Source organism: Thamnophis elegans, chromosome 2 (assembly GCF_009769535.1).
Source record: "Thamnophis elegans isolate rThaEle1 chromosome 2, rThaEle1.pri, whole genome shotgun sequence".
In the NCBI taxonomy this organism is placed as follows: domain Eukaryota; kingdom Metazoa; phylum Chordata; class Lepidosauria; order Squamata; family Colubridae; genus Thamnophis; species Thamnophis elegans.
Window position 1 is genome coordinate 19639615 of NC_045542.1, and position 22410 is coordinate 19662024.

The window sequence follows — 22410 nt, forward strand, 5'->3', positions numbered from 1 at the left end:
TGCATCTAGAAAGTGACAGGTTTGAAACCACTAATAAGCTTAATACATTTATGCCTGGCTTTTTTTGGGGGGGGAGGGAGTTCTTGATCTTGTTGCATGCAGACAGCTGTCTCTGAATCACTACTGTCAGGTTACAGATAACTATAACTAGAGAAAAAACATCGGCTGTGCCATAAATACAGTAGCTTATGCCAAACCTCTATATTACTTGGCAGTTTTTAACACTTGCAAGTTTGAACTATCAAAGCAAGTAGGGCTCGGACTGTATTATATATAGGAAGGGTACTTTTGGATTTTCCCACCGCCTTAACTACCAAGGTATATGGTAAAATATAAGAACTGTATAAATTGTAAATCAAAATGTTTGAAGCACATCTTGCCAGCCCGTTGTAATAATGCATACCTTCATATACATATTTTATTTCCCTTCTATACATGCACAAAGCATGAATTTTGTGATGCATAACAGTTTATAACATCTGGACTGAAAGGAACAATGTGGAGTTTCATAAAGATTTCTCCAGATTGGAGAAGGGACATTAAAAAGCAACAACAAATGGAGGCATATTGAGAAAAAAACCTTACCTTGTAATATATGCTAATAGGCTAGTGAAAACTTCTCAAGGAAAAGGGCTGATGGTTATAATTCACCAGACAGTGGCTGTCAAAAGGATTCACTTCGTTTTGGAACTATTAGAAATTGATTTTTTTGATAATGGAAACATGCATGTGCTAATATTTTATACATACAGTTACACATACAATGGAGAAATATTTTCTTCCTCTCTCTTGTAATGAAACTAAATGGGGAGAAATTCTGGCTGGAGAAAAAGATGTTTTCACATTACAATATTATTCCACATGATTATAATGTCCATAATTCTGATGACTTTAAAAAGAAATAGGATAACTTCTTAAAGAATAAAGGCTACAAGTGGTGGCTATAACCTTTAGTGTCAAATAAAGAAGAGGAAGGCTGAGACACCTGCCAGGCTGTTTGTCTTTGACTTACATATATGAAATCGGCCATTGTGATTTGGAATCTGTAATCTGTATGTCAGGGGTGAGCAAATGTTTTCTTAGTAGCCTCCAAAGGCCACAAAAATGTTTGTGTCACCACATAGAAAGAAATAGAACATCCCTACCTAGTACTTCAGAGGTTAAAGGTTTTAATGGTATTTTGAGCTAATAGAGGAAAGGTGGTCTTTAAATCCAGCAAATAATTGTAATTGTAATTGCTTTATTTGTATGCCGCCCTTTTCCCTGGGGGGACTCAGGGCGGCTCACAATTTCAAGGGGAGGGGGAACAGACAAGTTACAAACATAAAACAATACATCATTAAAAACACAACAGTCATACAATTCGAGTGGGGTTAAGGTCTCTAGCCCCAGGCCTGTTGGGACAGCCAGGTTTTAAGGGCTACGCGGAAGGTCTGGAGGGTGGTGAGGGTACGAATCTCCACGGGGAGTTCGTTCCAGAGGGTCGGAGCAGCCACCGAGAAGGCTCTCCTCCGTGTGGTTGCCAGCCGACATTGGCCGACCGATGGAATTCGGAGGAGGCCTAATCTATGGGATCTTATCGGCCTAGTGGAGGTAATTGGCAGTAGGCGGTCTCTCAAGTACCCAGATCCAATACCAATACCAAATAATATAATATATCATATCATCGTATATTATATATCACAGAATACAGTCATGCTTTGTAGAACTTTAATAGACCAGAGAAGTACATGTGCCCAAAATGAACCATCTGTTGCTACATTTAATCCTACAATTGGGGAGGGGGTCTGCTCTGAGATCCCCCCCAAAAAAATTAGAGTTGAGAACCTTCAGGTTGCTCATCCCTACTGTACTCTAATTTCTGTTTTTTGTTGTTCTATCCTAACGACTGACTGTATGCCGTGAGGCAATATACAAATTACGTTTTAGGATTAAGATGGAATATATTTAAGGATCCATCCTTCTGCTCATACTGCATGATCCATCCTTGGTTTTTAGAGTGGCATTTCCAATACACCTTGTTCTGCAGTCCTTAAAACAAAATATTTGTAATTTTAATGTTGCTTTCTCACATGTCTCGGGAGTGTGTCCTGTTGAATTTAATGGCACTTGGGAAAAAAGGGATACAGGACTGCTACCTTTGCCTTTTTCTTTCCTATATTCTTATAGGCTCTAATATTCCAACTCCAGTTCTCTCCCAAGTCCCTACAAGTACCTAAGCAAAACACAGCTAATAATGTAACATCATTTCAGAGTTCCTGTTCATTGGTACTCGGGACAGCTGGCCATGTACCCTTTAGGATTAGGTGTGGCTGACGCAGCTTTAAGGATCACTTACATGTGACAGTCTCACTTATCATTGACCAGAGAGGAGGCGGGACAAAGACTTTGAAAAGCAACAACAGAGGTCTATGAAGGGCACTCTGGACCTCAGAGGCAGCGTGTCCGTTCCTAGCAGGAGGAGGAACAGGGAGGCCGGGAAGACAACGGGCTTTTTCTCCATCAGCCACTTTAAGAACTTTTTGTTGATCTTCCAGCTCGGAGAATGGCACATAAAACGTTAAAACATGAGCACAGTGACACGATGGGGATTGGCAAGGCCATTGCAGTGTTGACATCCGGAGGCGATGCCCAAGGTAAGTGGATTGTCTGCTCTTCTCTGAATTTTTCATGGCTTTCAGATTACCTTTGTTAAATAGCCTGAAAAACATGTGGCAAAAACGGCAATGGATTCCCAGTGGAATCAGGATCAAAGGCTGAATATTCCATGTTTTATTTTATTCATTTATTTTTCATTCTGGCTATCGGAATTTCCCCAGGCTAATTTGCAAACTGTTGCTGGTAGGTGTGCTACAGATTTATTCAAAGTAAGAAGTTCGTGGGAGGCAATGATTTGACCCATAGGTTCCTTTCCCCTCCCCCTCTGTCCCTACAGTTGTTCTCCCAACCCCCTGAGGTTTTTTCCAACAGGGAAAACTTTTTCTCCATCACCCTCCATTGTGAATTCCAAAGGAGGATGTATACTGGGGTTGATCCTATTTACCAAGGCATTCTTTCTTTCATCACAACAGCTTTCTTATAGGGGAATCTTTTCCTCAGCTGCAGCACCCCCTCCCTAATCTTCTTTCTACTGCTTAAAAAGTGTTTTAAAAGCGGTTTGGTTGGTTCTTTTATTATTCATTTTCCCTCTCAAGTCAATGGCTTGCAGGATCAATTTTTTTACTGCCTCCTGCCTATATGGTTTCCAGTTTTTTATTAATTAATCCCTCCCTTTTCCCCCCTTAGCTTTCCCCTTCCAAATCTTAGACTTTAGCCCATATCCTGTTTTTAGTTGTTGTTTAAATGGATTAGAAAGCAATTTAAGAGACCAGCATAATATACTATGAATAGCACAAGACAGAAAAAAACATTGTTTCAGTTTCAAAAGCCTTTTTGAAAATGTATGTTTTTTTCTCCGAATTCTTGTTGCACCATTAATATACACTGTGTGTTTGCAGGGATTTATGATTAGAAAAAGGGTAGGTGACCATTTGTCAACACGCTGACGTTTTTCACTGTCTAGAAGCTGGACTGGATGTTCTCTAACTCCCTGTTTCTGATCTAATAGAACTTTAGTGGCTTGTTTTTCCTCCAACATGAAAACTCTTTGTATAATTATTTCAGAAGTTTGCATCGTGATTCAGTGAGGTCTTTGCCTTGATAGCAAATATTGTGTAAAATCCAGTCTATTGGTTCCTTAGCAGAAATATCACTCATGGACAGACAGTTGTGCTACCAGTTTGGCTTGCAAAAATTTTCATAGTTACTGTGTTCATCCCAATTATTCTTTTGGACAGATACAAAATAATAACTGCAGTGCATTTTTTTGGGGGGGGGAATCTTTTTAGGGAAGAAATACCCAGATAAAAATTGCTATAAGGTTGTGAGCAGTACAAGGAGAAAAGTTTTTAGCTGTTACAAATGTCTCATTCATTATGTGGCTAAGTCATCCCTAATTGATGGATAGAAAACCCAAGTAATAGACTGGCCAAATCATGGCAATTCATGGAGGCACATCCATCGTATCTGGGTCAAATCTTACTGATGATTTGATAGAGATTAAAATAGAGTTCTGCAAATGTTTTCAGACTGGAAATTCTTTTGGACTTCATATGGCATGTCAGAGGTCTTATGGCCTGTCTGAAAAGTAGGTGGGGCTAGGATTCTTGATTTCATTAGGTTTTCATTAAATGCACTCAATATGGTTAATTTACTTATTCCTCTTTCATTCTTTTCTCCTTTTACTTCATTAAAGTTATTACTAAGGGACAATTTTGGAGGCGTTCTTGAGAACACAAGCAAATCTTTGGCCAGAATACATGCAGCCCTCAAGCTGGTAGTTATACAACTTTTGTTGGGGGTATAAATTGGAGCCCAACCTGCCCACAACAATTGGCTATAGGGAGCTAGCAACTGATTGTAGGAGAGTTTGAAGGGGAGGATATTACAGAAACATATCTCGCACACTGCTTGCCATTCACAAGCTGAACAACTGAGAAGCTATTTACCAGCCTATCTCAGATTGTCACCTTTAGGATGTATTGGGTCAACTCTCAGAATGATCACGATCAATGGCTATTTAATGGGATCTGCAGTCCCACCAATATAGTGGGTACCAGGTTGGTGAGAAGAGCATGCATACCAATGTTTCTTGAGGGTCTTCTTTACATCACACCTGTGACTGTTTTGATTTCAGTTGGCATACATCATTCAAAGGTTCTTCCCTGTGGCAGAATTAGATTGGGTTTGGGTTCCCCAAGCCTTACCAAATTAATGTGAGAAAGTGTATTCATAGAGTAAATCAGGTGTTGATAAGTTTGAGCATATGAAGCATCCCTTTGTGTGTGTGCGCGTGTGTGTGTGTGTGTGTGTGTGTGTGTGTGTGCAATTTCTAGAGTACTGTTCAGAGCCAAAATTGCCAAAGATTGGTAACAAATTATCTTGTGCTTTGGAAGTGCAAAATGCACAAACACTGTATAGATGCCGGAAATAGGTACCCGTATCAGGGAAATCCTCTTAAAGGAAAAGAGACCTTGCTTCATGTATTTTCTTTGCTTTGCCCAAAGCGGTTTACAGCTTCTGAATTAGCACCTCTTCCATATCAACTGCTTATTAGATCAGCAAGAAATTTGTCTGCTGCTCAATAGAAGCCTTCTTTGGGATGACCTCCCAGTTTGTTAACCTAGGTTCCCCCCCCTCCCCAATAACGGGTTAATCCTTTTTATTTGTGTAGGGATTTGAAATCTTTAATCAAGGTCCAATTCATTTTTTAAAGTACGTTGTTAAGGCTGAATAGTAAACTAGTTTTCCATAACCTCAAGGCCCCCTCCAGATGTGTAGACTTTAACTCCCAGAATTCCCAAATATAATTAGGTCTAGGAATTTTGGGGCACTGATATCCATGTGGAGCAGGGATCCCCAACCTTTTGGACTTCAGGGACCACTAAATTAATAATTTTAAATCTCGTGGACCACTAATATGAACTGCTTAATGACCGGCTAGGTGAGCGTGACTAGGTGGTCATGTGACTGGGTGGGCATGGCCAACTTGATGTTACGCATGTCAAGGGGCGTCTCACCAGCCTCTACTCCCCACTACACTCCCAGCCACTCCTCGCCTGCCTGCCCAGGCTCCTTAGAATCCCAACAAGAAGCAGTTGTTGGAGTTAAGCAGCTACCATGAGAAAGAATTGGCAAAACAGCTGGCTCAGTTCAAATTGGATCTCACCAAGAAGGAGGCTTGGCAGAAGCACCTCACTGAGGACTACGAGCATAAGCTTTCCAAGCAGAGGGAAGATCTGCAGGAGTACAAGGCCAGGTGCCTGGAGGCTCAGCAGGCTGAGATGGTCAGCTAGTTCCAAGCTATGATGCAGTCCCACTGGAACAAGGCCCTCCAGCTCTTTGCTACCCGCAGCGCTTCCCTCCACCTTCGCCCAAAGCCCCGCACCAGGGGGCTGAAGCAGACTCCAGTCAGAATTTCTCCCCCCCCTCCAACCCCTACAAAAAAAAAACAGAAGGGAGAGACGCTCTGCAGCAACACAAATGTTCATTGCGCTTATCAAGCACCAGGGGCCATAGTTTGAGGACCCCTGATTTAGTGCAATATACAAAAAATGCAAATAATTTTTCTGCAGACCACCAAAATTTTCTTGCACACCACCAGTGGTCCACAGGCCACCACTTGGTGACCAGGATAGATATACTACACTAACTGGGTGTTTTGGCACTATTGCTCCTGAAATTCCCAAGTTCTTGTGCCCTTTGATTAATTGGGGCTATTACAAAAACAGATAGCATTTTTTTCACACATGGCAAGTTGTCTGCATTTTTTTTTTAGTTGATTCTGAGAAGGAGGTATTTAATGATTTGTGGCAAGCCTTTGGCTAGCCATTTCCATGCTCTTAATTTGCAGCGGAAAGTAATAATTATTGGAAATGATTAATAGGTTCTGGGCTTCATTTTCCTTCTTTGCTATGGAAATATTCCGTAGTAATGTTGAGTTGTGTCTTCTTATCAATTATGTAAGACTGATTGAATGCCTAGGGCATTTTGCATCTTCCTACCTCCAAAGCAGACTTTTTCACAGTGGTAGCTAACTGCCACTTATTGCTTTGAATATGCAGAGTTTTTCCCGTTTCAATCAACCACTGGAGACAGTTTGGTGGTATATAATGGCTGGCATTGGATTACATCCCTTCTCCCCGTGTGGTATATTTGGAGGCAGCAAAAAGTTGGCATGGTAGACTGTTCTACAGTCACTTGACTTTAAATGTCAGCATTTCAAAAATAAAACGTGCAATCCTTCCTAGGGAAGATGGAGGCATATGAGCAACTTGTAAGTAGCAAGAAATTACAGTCACTCCAGAATGAAGAAGAAGGAGAGATAGCAGAGAAGTTTTAAGAATGAGACTCTGATCTAAGAATACAAATGCACTCCACAGGGATCCTATTTGATACATTGATCTTGCGTGTCATTATTAAGAAGTCATTTGGAAATTCAGATTGTAACCATTAGTATTTGTACTTAGTATCCAAAGCATTCCTTAAATGTTCATTTGGTACATTAAAATGGAATTGTGTCTGGGACAAAGTTGGAACCTGTGCTATTTCTTAGAGAAAGGTAGTCCAGCCAATAATTCGGCTGGAATGAAATAGTGTATCTATCATTGGAAATTATTGAAAATGGAAAAGTGTATCATTTTCCAAAGAAAATGTGGGCCAAAAAAAGGGGGGGGCAGATTTTCAGATACATCTGTAGTGTTTCTTCGAAAATATTGTCAGAATATTCCTCATTTACATGTGTTTTTTTTTAAAGAACATCAGAATTTCCAGATTGCAATAGTGTGATGTTGTTTTCCATAAGATTTTTTAAAAGCAAGTTTAAGAAAACACCTTTTATTTACTAATTTATAAAATGTACATGCCATCCATCTTACCTCCCCCCCCCCCCCCCGGGGTCAGATTTTATCTATACTCTAATATTTTTGTCTGGAGTTATATTCAGAAATAATTCTATATTTGCAACTGACATACCAAAGAATAAGACACACCAAGATTTTGGTGTTTACTTTTACCAAGGTAAATTTTTAAAAAAAGTTTTTGCACTCTGCAGGTCGCCCAATTTAATTTAGTAACTCCACTGTTAAGTGAATCTGACTTCCCCATTGACTTTGCTTATCAGAAGGTCGCAAAAGGTGACTCTGGGACACTGCAACCGTCATAAATATGAACCGGTTGCCAAGCATCTGAATTTTGATCACATGATCATGGGGATGCTGCAACAGTCATAAATGTGAAAATGGCCATCAGTCTTTTTTTCAGTGCCACTGTAATGTTGAATGGTCACTAAATGAAGTGTTGTAAGTCGAGGACTATCTGTACAATATAATTGATGGGATCAAAGCCTGCCAATTCTGTCCAGTTCTGTAGGACAACTTAAAACTACATAACATAGATGCCCCTCAGATAACAAGGCACTATACCTTAAATCCACGATTATGAACCTATGGCACGCATGCCCAATGTGGCGCACAAAGCCATGTCACCCAGCACGTGCGGGCTTGCCTGTTTTTCTTCTGGGTTTCTGGTGTGCGTGCATACAGAACGATCAGCTGTCCTTTGCATGCGCAGCAGTGCTGAAAACCAGCGTGCTGGGCAGGTGATTGTCAGGTGCGCATGAATGCGAGAACCCGGAAGTTCAGCTTTTCACGATCTCTTTGCGCGCAGGGCAGTACTGAAAATTGACCTGCACATGCACGCCGGTCAGCTCGTTTGTTAGGTGCGCATGCAGGCTAGAACCTGGAAGTTTCAGCTTTTCTGGAGTGCAGCTCCGACAAACGTGTAGGTGTGCATGATGTTTCTGCGCAAACTTTTCAGCACTCAGGGCCGAAAAGGTTTGCCATCACTGCCTTAAATGATTACGAGCATCTTGAATTGATCTGGAAGCCTGCTGGGAACCAGGGCAGCTCACAGAGCAAAAATGTTATATGGACGCTCTGTCTATACTGCTTTGTGTGAATAAGCTCCAGCTTCTAAGTGATTTTCAATAACAGCCCCATATACAACACATTGCCACAGTCTACATGCAACGTGATCAGTGCAGAATATGAAGAAGTATGAAGGCAAATGACACATTATATGATTTTTGTGTGTGTGAAGGCTTTCCCGCCCACAGGTTCCATCTGCTATGATATTTTGAACAGGAACTGTAAGTTCAAAAAGATCCCTAAATTATGCACGGGTGCCAAAGAAGGAAGTGTAGTCCTATTCAGTGCTACAATGGAAAACTTCTCCAAACCTTTGTAGTCCAAATACTCAAACCAGCCTGATTTTATTAAAGGTTGAGTTTGCACTACCCCCATGTCAGTTCTCCCAGAGATTCTATAAATCAATGCTTTCCAGGAATCTGCTTAATTTTGCTATGGGCTTCTTCTGTGATTTAATAGGAAATTAAGATTTTGTTGGAAGGAAAGCATAACCTTTTTAAAAAATCCAGTGCCTTCAGGAATCTTTTGCTTCTGCAGCTCAGTTTTGGAAGAGATATGGGGAAGCCTTGCAGATCCCAGAGTGATAATGTATTGATGTTTGTTTGTTTGTATCCTGCTTCTATTATTTTTACAAATAGCTCAACGCAGCAAATGTATCCCACACACCTTCCTCCTTCTATTTTCCCATGACAACAACCCTGTGAGGTGGGTGGGACTGCGAGAGAGAGCAATTGGCTCAAAGTTTATGCAAAATCATACTCCACGTGTGATTTGCAAGTATAAATGTTCCTTTTCCCCCCTTTCTAAATAGGTATGAATGCAGCTGTGCGAGCAGTGGTCCGAGTGGGGATATACACTGGTGCCAAAGTATATTTTGTTCATGAGGTGAGTAGATGGGATGGTTCCCTCACTCGGTGATGTCTTTGTTAGCTTTGTTAAGCATTGCAGCTCTAGCTAAGAAAGGGAATTGCTGGCTTTGACATCTTGGCATTTAACACTCTTGCTAGCCTGACCTGCATAAGTGAGTATGGCATCAATATCTGAATTAATCCTAATCTACTCAAACAATAGCGGATAGTGATGCAAACCCATTTTAATCTGCCAAGAGAGATAGGAATATCACTTTCAAATGTGTCAAACCACTTATCCCATTTTTTCCCCCTTGCCTACAGAAATTTTGTTTAAGTTCAAAAAGATACAAAAGAATTCTGTTTTCTCCCAACATGTTTCAAATAACATGGCTAATCCGTGTGCATGCCAAGAGTATGTCCGCACAAATATACACCATCCATAGAGAGGGGGAAGAGTTGTAACCTATCTCTTTTTTTCTAAAAGATGTGTAATTTTCTGTATGGAGGTCTTCAGGGGTGGGTTCTGCCCGGCTTTACTGCTGGTTCGGTCATGCATGCACAGTTCAGTTAAAATTGTTCTGCACATGCACAGAACTCAAAACAAGATGGCGACAGCAGTGACCGGGGAACCGGTTCAGAGGCGTGGCAGCCTTGAGTTGCTGCTGGTTCCAGCAACCAAGCTGTCATACCATTACTGGTTCAGCTGAAGTGGGCCGAACTGTTAGGAACCCACCACTGGAGGGTCAGAACTGAGGACCACAGGAATATAGCTTGGTGGGGCCATATCACTAGAAAGAATGGGGCATAGATGGAGAACTTGGCAGATGATGAAACGGGCAAGATGCATATCAGGCAAATTCTTCAGTTTGCGTAATTGCATTGGGACGCATATTTGCAGCATTAACATGGCATTAGTGTGTGCATGAGATTTTTGCTTCACTGTGTTTGCTGTGGACCTCTGCTGGAGCATGGTTGACATGGTTAGGCTTAAAAAAAATATTTTAGAATGACAAGGAGAAGTTATTTACATCTTATGCTTTACCCCCAAACTCCCCCCCAAAATTCTATTGCTTTTATTTAATGGATTGCAGTGAAATTTTGGTAATATAGTCCTGGGGGATTTTGGAGGCCAGGGTTATGGTCTACAGATGACTTATTTCTATTGTATTCTGGAAAACTTGGTGTATGTGTGTGTGTGCGCCCGCGCATGTGTCCCCACCCCCTTGGTGTCTTTTAGGGACACTGCTGAATTTGTGCCCTTCTTGTCTTTGGCTTAGCACTGAGCATATTTGGAGACCACGTCAAATTGCCATGTCCATATTGCTGACACGATGCTTTTGGCTTATGTTGTCCTAATTCTCGCACCAATGGTTTCTGGAAAACAGAATAGAAAGGGACAGCATGAATAGCATTGTGTAGTGTTGGTTATGCCAAACTCGCTACAATCATGCCAAGAACTCTGATTCAGAATGCCTCTTGTTCCGTTGCTTCCTGTTCAATGTTTTCAGTTGCTAAAGAACGTCACAGGAATTCCACACCTTGGCCAAATATGGCCCTGCCATGTACTGTATTTAAAAGACATTTTACCTTGAGCATTCTCCCTTATGCAATTAAATTAGATGTATTTTTCAATTCTTTGAGGTAGGCAAGGTCTAGGAAAAGGCTTGGCTGGAGCATCAGAAACATTCTTTATTCTGTTAAGTTATAATAACAAAATCTTTACGTTTCTCTCCTGCCATCTTCTACTAAACAGCATCAAGACAGTTTTATTTTCAGTTTCTTTTTCATGCTTTCTTCTGAGTAATCATTTTAATAGGGTCCACCTTAATGGCTCCCCCATTCCTTCCCCATTCCCAAGATTAGTTCTACTTTCCTTTTCAGTATCTCACCTTATCTAGCTAATTTTCCATAATCTATTCTGCCTTTTGTTCCAGGGTTACCAAGGGCTTGTGGATGGCGGTGATAACATTAAAGAAGCAACATGGGAAAGTGTATCTATGATGCTGCAGCTGGTGAGTCAGTTTGGCTTGATTTTCATTCTTCCAGACTCATGTTTGAAGTGACATGACTTCCCCACCAGAAGTGATGCTCAAGCTAAGATATCCGAAAGGCCTTTGAAGCTCAAGTGGAATGAAGATATAACATAGTTTTGATGTCTTCATGATATTTAGAACTATAACTCCCAAAATACCCATTGACTATGTTCACTCCCTTTGATAAGGGGGAAAATCCAACATTAGAAATTATGTTTGGTCTGGACATTTGACCCCTATAAATAAATACCCGGGCAATGCCGGGTAATCAGCTAGTTAATTATAAAAGGAATCACAGAGACCAGCAACTATTAAGATATTCAAAATATAGATAAGCTCCCAGATCCTATATGTTTTGCAGTTGTGCATCTGCCAAAAACCAATATTTCAAGTCCCTAACTTTTTTTGAATCTCTAATTTGTCTGCAAGATTTGAATATGTGTGACTACATGATGGTGGGGGCCTATGTTTGTCAAATTACTTAGTGGCTTAAACTGTTTTATTAGGATTATTAGCTGCTATAATTCTTTATAAGTATTTCAACACGGACTGGAAAATCCAGCTCCTAAAGAATATATAGCAGTGTAGTTTTTCAACCCAGTTGTTGCTAACAATGAGGCTTGATAGAGTTGAAATAAAAAATACACTCTATATGTAGGTAAGGAAGCCTTTGCCAGACTCCAGGCAGAGGATTAGTAGAAAGCTTAAACCCAGGCAAATACCTGTTTGACCTTACACAATTAAATCCCTGTAGAGCTTTCTCCCAGTTCGTTTTAACCTTCTACCCCTTACAGTAATAAAGAGAAAGGACAGTAATACGCAATATAATTGGAGCAATCATACCTGTGTGATTTTTAAGAAATTAAGTTATGCATTTCTGCATTACCTTCATAAATGTATGAACTTTAAATCTGATCATTCTACTCACATTCAATAAATTTAATCAAACAGAAGATAATTAGATCTATCTCTTCTAAAGGGATCGGTGCCTTGAGATCATTAGAACGTCGTGACCTTTGGTTTGGTTGGGATCGCTGGCAAGGTCGAGCTTCTTAAATGTAATGATACCATCTCAGCCGGGGTCACAATGAATGTCTTGAGGCCTAAAATAACTTGAAATTGGAGATAACCTTTGCCTGCAGCCATACTTGCATTGGTGGGGAGGAAAGGCTGTTTGGATTTAATAAACAAGAATTGCAGAGGATTCTGTTCCAGTTAAATCTCTCGGTTGCTATCCAGACCCTGTACTGTGGCTGGAGACGCCGAGGATAAATTTGTCCACAGATCATTTAGCCAATGATATTTACAAGCATTCTTATGCACTCTTGGATACTGCTCCACCATTTGCAATGAAGATTTCAGTGATCATGAAGATGCTTTACATTACAGGTCAATGTAATGGATTTGCAAACAAGAGAAATATAGCATTTTATACAGAGTGAAGATAAGCCATATTTTTTCATTTTCCTAAAGTATGAATTGCAAATTAAGGTAACGTTGTGATGAATTCTGTAAAATATTGGTTTGTTGACACTTAACACCAAGCCATCATTATCATCTTCATTATCATTACCACTATTATCATCATATTATTATTGTGGGGTCCTTGGTGCTCTCTGAGCTTGGTTGTTTCCTTGCAGACATTCCAGTACCCAACTAAGTAACATTATCAGTGCTAGAAGGGAGTGGGTTTTGTTCTCTACTTATATGCAAGTAGCTTGCACTATCAGTGCTCCCTTCTAGCAATGATGCTGATGTTACCTATTGGATGATGAACATCTGTAAGAAAGCAACCAAGCTCAGAGAATAGCAAGGTCTCCACAGTTCAACCCTGAGCTACAGATACTCTCTTCTATTAATATTATTATTGGGTTTTTTAAAATGTTATTATATCATTGTATTACAGAATTTGCAAGATGTTGGCTTGGTTTATACTTAATACCAAGGCATATTATATAATTTTTATTTCTGCTTTAGTAAGGTCTTAGGTATTAGCAATATATTTGTATCAGACCACTACGAATTATTTAATGAACTATGGTTGGAAGAAAAAACCTGGATATGTGTGAACTATACAAAAAAAAACCTCCCTATTCTTGGAGAATCCTGGGATTCTATTTTTGATAGGATGAGACAGGACATTTACCAAGAGAAAACTGAGTGATATTGTAGAGAGTAAGGAAAATGGCTTTAGTTGAGATACCAGGAACAATTGCCAAGACATCAGGAGCTGAAATGGTTTTAAGCCAAAATAATAAAATATAATTTGAGAAAGTTTTAGGCAGACATCTTCTTAATTCATTGAACAATAAGGAGGAAGAGGTACAGCACAATCAGACTTGCAAGATTCTGTTAATATAGTCAATCTCAATAAAAATAGTTTTACTATTCCTTCATTGGCCTAGGACTAGATAGTGGAACCTGCAGATATACCTGGTCTTTCCTAGCACAATGGAGATCACAAATGAGTTCCCTGAATTGAGTTTCTGTTAGTTTTCTGGAGAGACATCCAATAGTGTTCATATGTCTCCGAACCAAAGATCTTAAGAAAAGAAATTAAAATATATACGTGGAATATTTTTGGGTGAATATGAGGGGCTTCCTTTTGATCATAGCAGCAAACACATTGTCTCCCAGTTCACACTCCATTTTGTCTCCTTTCAGGGGGGCACAGTAATCGGAAGTGCTAGGTGCATGGACTTCCGCAAGCGGGAAGGACGCCTGAAAGCTGCTTGCAACCTGGTAAAGAGAGGAATAACCAACCTATGTGTGATTGGTGGTGATGGAAGTTTGACTGGAGCAGACACTTTCCGAGCAGAATGGAGCAATTTGCTACAGGAGCTGGTTAAGACAGGTACCACAGTTATGCAAAGGCAAGTTAAGAACTGCAGTCAAAAGTAAATATAGATCAGATTCAAAAATGTGACCTCCCTGCTGCAATTGGATCAATTTTTTTTTTTGCCTTGCTTGATCCACTTAGTTGCAGATTTGGACATCATTGCCTTTGCCTCGCTGATTCACAAGTCCTCTTTAAATCACGACCCTCTCACTTCCGCTCTCTGACGAGAAGATAAAAGTTTTACTCACCCAATCTGATGTGGCGGGTCAAGGGATAGGCTGTGGCTAGAATCAGTGTCTCAGTAAGTCAGATTAGGAATATTCTCCAAAGTTCCCTGCCCTGATTGGGAATATTATCTTAGCAGAGATACAGGGTCAAAATGCAAGAGTTCACATAGCAATCTCTTAGGAATAATTTAAGCCGAATAGCTCTTTTCCAAGAGTTGCGCTGTGAGCCGCAGGAAAAAATGCAGTTGCCTTACAATGTTTTGAACACATTTTGCAGGCATCCCTGTGGACTCTGAATCACATTTTGCTCTACAAATTCAGATTTCTGGACATTTCTGCATCTCTGAAGGGTTCCCACTCGAATAGAGCCACAGTTTGTGTGCTGTGTTATATTCCAAACTATGTGCTTTATTGTAACTCTGAGAAAGCCAACAGTGTCTTTCCATATCTTTATATCTGTGCATGTTCCTCTGTAATTCAGTTCCTAAGCCAAATTTTTCTCCTTTGTGGCAATTCTTAGTGTAAAACAAACAGGGTAAAATGCTGCTTTTCCAAGACCCGGCCTATAGAGAGTGGTTTTTCATCCCCCCCCCCTCAAATGAAGAATGAAGAGTGACATTATTATAATTTCTGCTGATATTGATTGGGTCTCCATTCTCTTTAAGGGGGCATCACGGTAGACGAAGCCAAAAAGTCCAGCTTCCTGAACATTGTTGGCATGGTTGGTTCTATTGACAATGATTTTTGCGGGACTGACATGACCATTGGTACAGATTCTGCTCTCCACAGGATAATGGAGATAGTGGATGCCATCACCACCACTGCTCAAAGGTAAAGCCTGTAGAGAGTGCATTCCACCATTTTGTAATATTCCTCAAGAAACTTGGAGATACGGTATTCAAATATGAAGGGGGGGAACCAGAATCAAATCAGCTATGAGAAACAGAAACGTTTTTCTCTTTGCTATGCAACAGAAAAATAAACAAGGCCAGAAAGAAAAAAAATAGACGGAAAATAATATTAATATCTAACTGTCCTATTATAGGCTGAAGATGCACTTGCCAACTTGATTGACAAATAGTTTATTATAGAATAGCAAGCAGTCATAAAAAAAGTAAATAAAACTTTCAAAATAAGAAACAGCACATTGGATCAAGAATCAGTCAAAATGTACAAATCACAGAAGTAGAATTTTTCTTTTTAATATTCTGCAGAAACTACCTACATCTATTCCTGCTTTGAGCATTATGAATATAGGAATACTGCAAATAAATGTGTTTTATGGTCACTGTCAGTATTTTTACTTTGGTTTTATTTTACAGCCATCAGAGGACATTTGTGCTGGAAGTGATGGGACGTCACTGTGGGTAGGAAATTGTTTTGTTACAATGAGATTAGTTTAACGTGGAAAAGATTGCCCTAAAACTATTGGATCATGATTACTAATACATGAATAATGGTTGTGTGAATGGTCCAGTCTTCTTGCTTCTACCTCCATCTAGGATTTAATATTAATTCCTCCAGCTTGGCATAAGAAGATAATTGGAATATCTTTCTTCAGTTTTAGATTAGGGGGTCACCAAAGTGTAAATGTGGTTAAGCTTGACTACAATTATTACAATCAAGACAGTTTTGTAAATTATGATTTTGAGGCCAGGTTATTTCCACTGATTATAGTTAAGAGTAGTCACATTTTTTCTGGATTCAGGCAAACATGAAAACGTCACTTTATCAAAAATAGATTTGGAAGTTTGTTGCTTGTGAAGAAAATTGAAAGAGGAATAGGTCAGCCCAACACTTGAAAGCAGAAAGCTGTCGGTTTTCTTTGGAGAAGATAAGAAGTACTATATTTTTTGCCAAGTCTTGCTTTAATGTGCAGTTCAAGAGTGGATAACCTGTTGTTTTCCAAATATTATTAAATAAACCTGAACATCCTTCAACATTGGTCTTTCTAATCACAGCTGCTAAGAATAGCACCCCAGCAATCTCTGGGAGACCACAGCTTCTAATCCTGCTGTTTTTTGAGATAGCACCTTCCTATCTTGCAGTTTAAGTTGCTAGTTAAAGTCTTGCACAATGATTAACTTCTCACATTCCATTTTTTCCACTCCTCTCCTAGTTATCTAGCCCTTATCACGGCGTTGGCAAGTGGTGCAGACTGGGTTTTCATTCCAGAATCCCCACCAGAAGATGGCTGGGAGGATCACTTGTGCAGAAGGTTAACCGAGGTAATCAAAATAGGAAACATCCAAATTTGAAATATGGTGACTCATCACCAAAGCAATGGAAATATCAGTGGAATTTACTTCTTAGTAAGTAGAGGCATACCTCAGAGATATTCTGGATTCGGTTTCAGATTACCATAATACAGCAAATATTGCAACAAAGCGAGTAAAACATTTTGGGGGTTTCCCGAAGCTCTACAGCATGTACACTGGGTCTCACAATCAAAATCTCATCTTAAATTTAACCTCATTACATTTTTAAAACTCTTAACAAAATTAGAAAATAAAAAGAGGAAAGAAACATATTTCTCACAAATTTCATTTGACCTTCTTTAAAGATTCCCTTCAAAATAAGCTACTATGACTTCTTTCAAGCTATGATTATTTTTAAAAAAAACCCAATGCTGGTTTAATTCTGTGTGTAAAAGTAATCTGTGCCTCTACTAGTCAGGCGGACATAATAATGAGTTATATCAGTCACTGGGGTATCGAAGGGAATTCCAAAGATAGCTCTTCCCTGCCTTTGTCTCAACAGGGGGCTTCTGCAGGCTGATAGATCCCATTTCTCCAAATCCGAATCCCATTTTAAAATTGACCTGTATTCCTTCCTTTTCTTGTAGACAAGAACTCGAGGCTCAAGGCTGAACATCATCATTGTGGCTGAAGGAGCAATCGATAGACATGGAAAATCCATCACTTCTGAAGACATTAAGAGTGTGAGTGACTCAAGGCTGGTTATGGTTGACTCATTCCTTGCCTAACACTTCAGTGGGAGGCAAAATTAAACTATGTGGGATGTCAACCAGTGGTGGGGTTCAAATAATTTAACAACCGATTCTCTGCCCTCCTGACCAGCTGGGTAGGCGTGGCTCGGTGGTCATGTGACCCTGTGGGCGTGGCCAACTCAACTCACTCACGTTGATGGGCTCTTCGCCTTAGCTGTTACAATGTAATAAATTAACCAGAGAGGCAGTTTCTGTAAACTGGGCAATAAAGATTAGGCTAGAAACAACACCAGGTTTCCTTCCTGCCTTCCTTACAGGATTAGCTCTGTAAAGTGGGAAAAAACAAAATGAGATTTCTTCCAACAACCAGTTCTCCGAACAGCTTAGAAAGTTAACAACTGGTTCTCCCGAATAGGTGCGAACTGGCTGAATCCCACCATTGATGTCAACTGTGTGAAATCTTATGCTTTGGGACAATTAAAAGACCCAGTTCAGACCAACAGGCAAATTAAGTGAAATTTTAACTAGTTTCTGTTATTATAAGATGCGTTTAGAGAGTGCAAGTAAGATCTAGTATTTGAATGCTTCCCCTTCAATTCCAAAGCTCTTAGCAAACCAGGAAAAGTTTCCTTCTTGTTTTTTTCTCCTTTTCCTCCATGTTTCCCAGCTGGGGAATTCATTGCAGGTGAAATATAGTTGGCTAAGTCATTGGGATTTCCAAATGTTAAGGGCCTGTGGACACATTTCACTGTAGCTGCTACAAAACGGCTCCAATGCAAGTACTAGTCACTGAAGACAAGTCAGTTCCCCCCCCCCCAATAAATAGATGTCTGGGCCTACAATAGAATTTGCAGAAGGAAAAAATAATGATGTTTAAGAAGCAGACAAACACACAGCTTCCAGGTAGCTTCCCAACCTTGCCACAGCTGTATATGCATCCATAAGCAAACCAGCCAGTATCCCTTTCTTCTTCTTCCTCTCATTGCAGATGCTCCCCATAACCCAACTCTCTTGAACTCATGCAACTGCAAACAGCTTGTCCAAAAGAGTTTAAAATCTTGAGATCTAGAAACTTGATTTGAGGGGAACTATGTTGCGATTCGCATGATTCTGGGGACTGCATTCCACTTTTGATGCATTAATTGTGGGATTTTGTCAAAAACTCCAATTACTGTATTTCTCTTCCTTCTCCAGCTGGTTGTGAAACACCTGGGTTTTGATACAAGAGTCACCATCCTAGGACATGTGCAGCGTGGTGGGACCCCCTCTGCCTTTGATCGTGTTCTGGTAATCATCATCACCATCACCATCTTCTGTTCTAAATGTGTTTTCCCGATGCTGTATTTATTAAGTTTTGGAACCCAAAGCAGGCATTTAAGCTTCTTAGTCCTTTTGATTCCTGTACTCATAGGTTGCCGAAGTTTTTAGATGAGAAAATGGGGTTCCAAGTAACACCCACAACGAAAGGAAACTCTGAGGCTTGAAGTTCCTCAAAGTTCCATTTTATTAGAGATGTCATATTGGCACATCTGGGAAAATCTGTAAGCTTCCAGGTTTTCCCAACTCAAATGAAAGGTCAAATCCTTGCCCAGTACCCACATGTCCGTCATATGGTCCAATCAGGCACTTGTCCCGACTGGAGATGCCTCCTAGTCATGCCCTTCCAGGTGCAGGCAAGGGGTCCTTGACTCTCTGAAAAAGGAATGTTATTTTGACTATATGTCTCCCATATTGCATATAATCCTCCCTCCCATTTTCCCACAGCATTCAATGTTGCAGGCCGGATGGCCCAATGTAAAAGGTGGCTTCCAGACATGACAAAATGAGCCTTTCCAGAAATAGAAAAGATCATTCAGACTGTAAAACAGTGGGGACAAAAAGAGGAAGGACCTGAGATCTTTCTAGGACAGTGATGGCAAACCTTTTGGATTCCGCATAGCAAAATTTCAGAAAAAGCCCACCTTTGTTGGTGTGTCACCATCACCCCTGAAGAAAAAGGAAACAATTCGCTATCTGCCCCCACCCATCTGCCCACCCAGACCACCCTGAATAGCAGCACTCAGTAGCAATGCCAAGGGTTGGGCTTGAGGTTCAGGCCCAGGCCTCGACTGCAGCCCTAGCCCCACTGCTGCCACTCAAACAGGCCACCTCATGCCATTCCCTAAGGCAGGCGCACCTTCAGGAATGGTGCAATTGCCCCCATGGCCCAGCTCTTCCCCGAACTTGCCGTGTGCTTCCTCTTTCTGTTGTTAAGCCGCTGCAGCCTTACCTGAGGCTGTTCTGGGTCTCATGAGGCCTTCGTTCTTGAAGCAGCTTTGGAGAATGAGCTCTTCCATGACCTCCTGCAGCTTCCCCAACCCACATGAAAGGAGGCCCAGTTGTAAGGCAATTTTCAGAGGCCCGGGAGGCTATACAAGATCATGGCTTCTCTCCCACAACATCCAGAGGGTCCAGAGGCCCTGTAAGAGCACACCCTGTTCTTGCACAGTCTCCTGAGTCTCTGAAAATCATGCAAGAATAGGGCATGCTTTCTTGGATAGTTGTTAGATGTTGCTGAATGCTAGCTGTCACCCACAGTGATGTGGTATGTCACCTTTAATACACATGTCATAAGTTTGCCATCACAAGAAAAGTTAAATGTGTATTGTTTCCCCCCTCCCAGTTATTGTTAAGACTTTCCCGACTTGATTAGTTGTTCTAATCACCAAACTGCCTTCTAATAACAAACAGAAGTTTTTCTTCAACAGGCCTGGAGTAAAAAAAAATACAGCTACTTAGAGAAGAGACAAGGAGGTGTAGGCATGCTTTGCTACCTCCCCCTTTTAAAAATGTCACAATTAAGAGAATCCCTATGTTCTGACTAATTCTTGATCATTTGGTATAGGCAGCAGTTCTTCATAATTATTGAAAAACCTCACTCTGTATGCTCAGAGGGTCAGTCTTATTTATAACCTTACATGTCATGCTTGAATTTAGCACCGAACATGAGTTCAGCTATATCTTCCTAAAATGTAATGAATTAAAAAAAAAACACCACTTCCTGGGGCAAAGAGCTGTGAGGTTGATTTCCTTTCCTTTCCTCCTTTTTGGAGTGTGAAAACAATCTCAGTTTGTAAAGTGCAGGGCTATAGGATATAATTATATACAGTATAATATTTAAGTAATCTTATTTTCCATACTGCCATCAAAGCTGCAGGCTCAAGGAGGGGGGAGCGTGGGGAGTTATAGCAAAACACAATCACAATCCTACACCTTAAAGAAATACAGGTGTTAGTGTGACAGCCTAAGTTGTCCGCTTGAGGAACCAGGGTGCCTTCATAAAGCTGTGAAAAGTACTGGAGTAAGCAGGGAAGGCCTCTCCTGAGGCCAACCTGCCATCTAGATGGGACTGCGAACAATTATGAGATAACCTGGGATGAAAATCTTGGAAAAGTCCCAATTTAAAGGAAACCCCTCCCTTCTTCCTTCCTTCCTTCCTTCCTTCCTTCCTTCCTTCCTTCCTTTTTACTCTCACAGGGAAGCAGGATGGGTGTGGAAGCTGTCATGGCTTTGATGGAAGGAACTCCAGATACCCCAGCCTGTGTTGTCAGTCTGTCTGGTAATCAGGCCGTCCGTCTTCCTCTTATGGAGTGTGTTCAAGTGGTAAGCATTTCTCTCCTCTCTCACTAATCCGTGGGAGATTATTTTACCTTCCTTCATATATAGGTGGGTTCTGTTGTTTTTAACAAATCCTTTCTCTTTCTGAACGATTGCAGTTTCTCCAAAAACGGTACCTTCTACTGTACTTGGAAGAAGGGCCTAGGCTATTATATAGTAAAACTGCTGAACAATTTGCATAATCCGCACAATCTTTACCGGCCTTCAAAAAGCCAGATTAAGGAAAGCAATTTAAAAAAAACCGCTTGCAGAAAAGCATCATGATTATGATCATCATTATCTAGTAGTGGAAGAGCAACAAAACAATCTATCTGTTATAACATTCAATAAAACCTGAAGCTTTACTTCTTTGCATAGATTTAATAGTGTTTTGCACTTTGGCCAAGCCTAATTTTGAAATATAGGCAGTCCTTGATTAACGACCACTCATTCAGTGACCATTGATGGAGGTGCTGAACTAGTGACACTTAATGACCAATCACTGCAGTTGCATCCCTACAATCACATGACCGTGATTCCAGTATTTGGCAACTAGCTTCCACTTAGAATGGTTGCAGTGTCCCGTGGTCACATAATAATCACCATTTGCAACCTTCCTTGCCAGTTTCCCACAAGCAAAATCAATGAGGAAGTTGGTAGGGGAGGTCGCAAGTCATTCTAGTAAGGTGCTTCCCGTCTTCCCTCACTCTGCAGCAGCCACTCCCTGCCTAGCTGTACTGCCTCACTGGCCATCCTTCCCTTCGAATGTATTTGCAGCCTTCCCTGCCCAGTACTTGCTGGCCTGTTTATCAGCCACCTGGCATTTGTGACTTTGGGCTATTGACTTTGCTTGTGGGAAGCTGGCAGGAAGTTGAATGACCCGTGAACCTCACTAACAACAATAGGAGTGCTGGGATTGCTGTCTCTAAATGGTGTGGTATGGTCACGTGATATCACTTTTTACAACCACATTGCTTAGTGATGAAAATTCTGGTCCCAGATAAAATCATTAAGCGAGGGCTGTCTGCAGTTGTGCCACCAAGTCAAGAGAGGCCCATCTACTGTATCTCTAAAAATACCAAATCGTCTCCTCTTCCAAATTTCTTGTTTGAGTAAACGATGGAACATTTTACAGACGGCGGGCAAGTTCTGAGGGTAAAAATCAGGTAACCGTTTCCCCTTCTTTCAACAGACCAAAGATGTCACAACAGCGATGACTGAAGGACGGTTCGATGACGCTCTCAAACTCAGAGGAAGGTGAGGCTTAGTTTGAACAGAAAGGAAGGAAGGAAGGAGAAAACAAACAATGGTAAAGAGAAAGGGGTCAACAGGGAGGAAGAAACAGGAGG

At 40.8% G+C, this 22410-nt stretch overlaps 1 protein-coding gene across 3 annotated transcripts in view; it reads left to right on the plus strand.

Annotated features, from left to right (window-relative positions):
* Window positions 1–22410, plus strand: part of PFKM (phosphofructokinase, muscle) — a 44317-nt gene that overhangs the window by 6109 nt on the left and 15798 nt on the right. For all 3 annotated transcript variants that reach the window (XM_032209026.1, XM_032209025.1, XM_032209027.1), the window contains exons 2-12: window positions 2538–2636; window positions 9337–9410; window positions 11311–11388; window positions 14074–14263; window positions 15141–15306; window positions 15798–15842; window positions 16595–16703; window positions 17321–17416; window positions 18620–18712; window positions 20942–21067; window positions 22254–22318. In XM_032209026.1, the coding sequence (XP_032064917.1) occupies window positions 2546–2636; window positions 9337–9410; window positions 11311–11388; window positions 14074–14263; window positions 15141–15306; window positions 15798–15842; window positions 16595–16703; window positions 17321–17416; window positions 18620–18712; window positions 20942–21067; window positions 22254–22318 (1133 nt within the window). In that variant the 5' untranslated portion in view covers window positions 2538–2545. The remainder of the gene's footprint in view (window positions 1–2537; window positions 2637–9336; window positions 9411–11310; window positions 11389–14073; window positions 14264–15140; window positions 15307–15797; window positions 15843–16594; window positions 16704–17320; window positions 17417–18619; window positions 18713–20941; window positions 21068–22253; window positions 22319–22410) is intronic.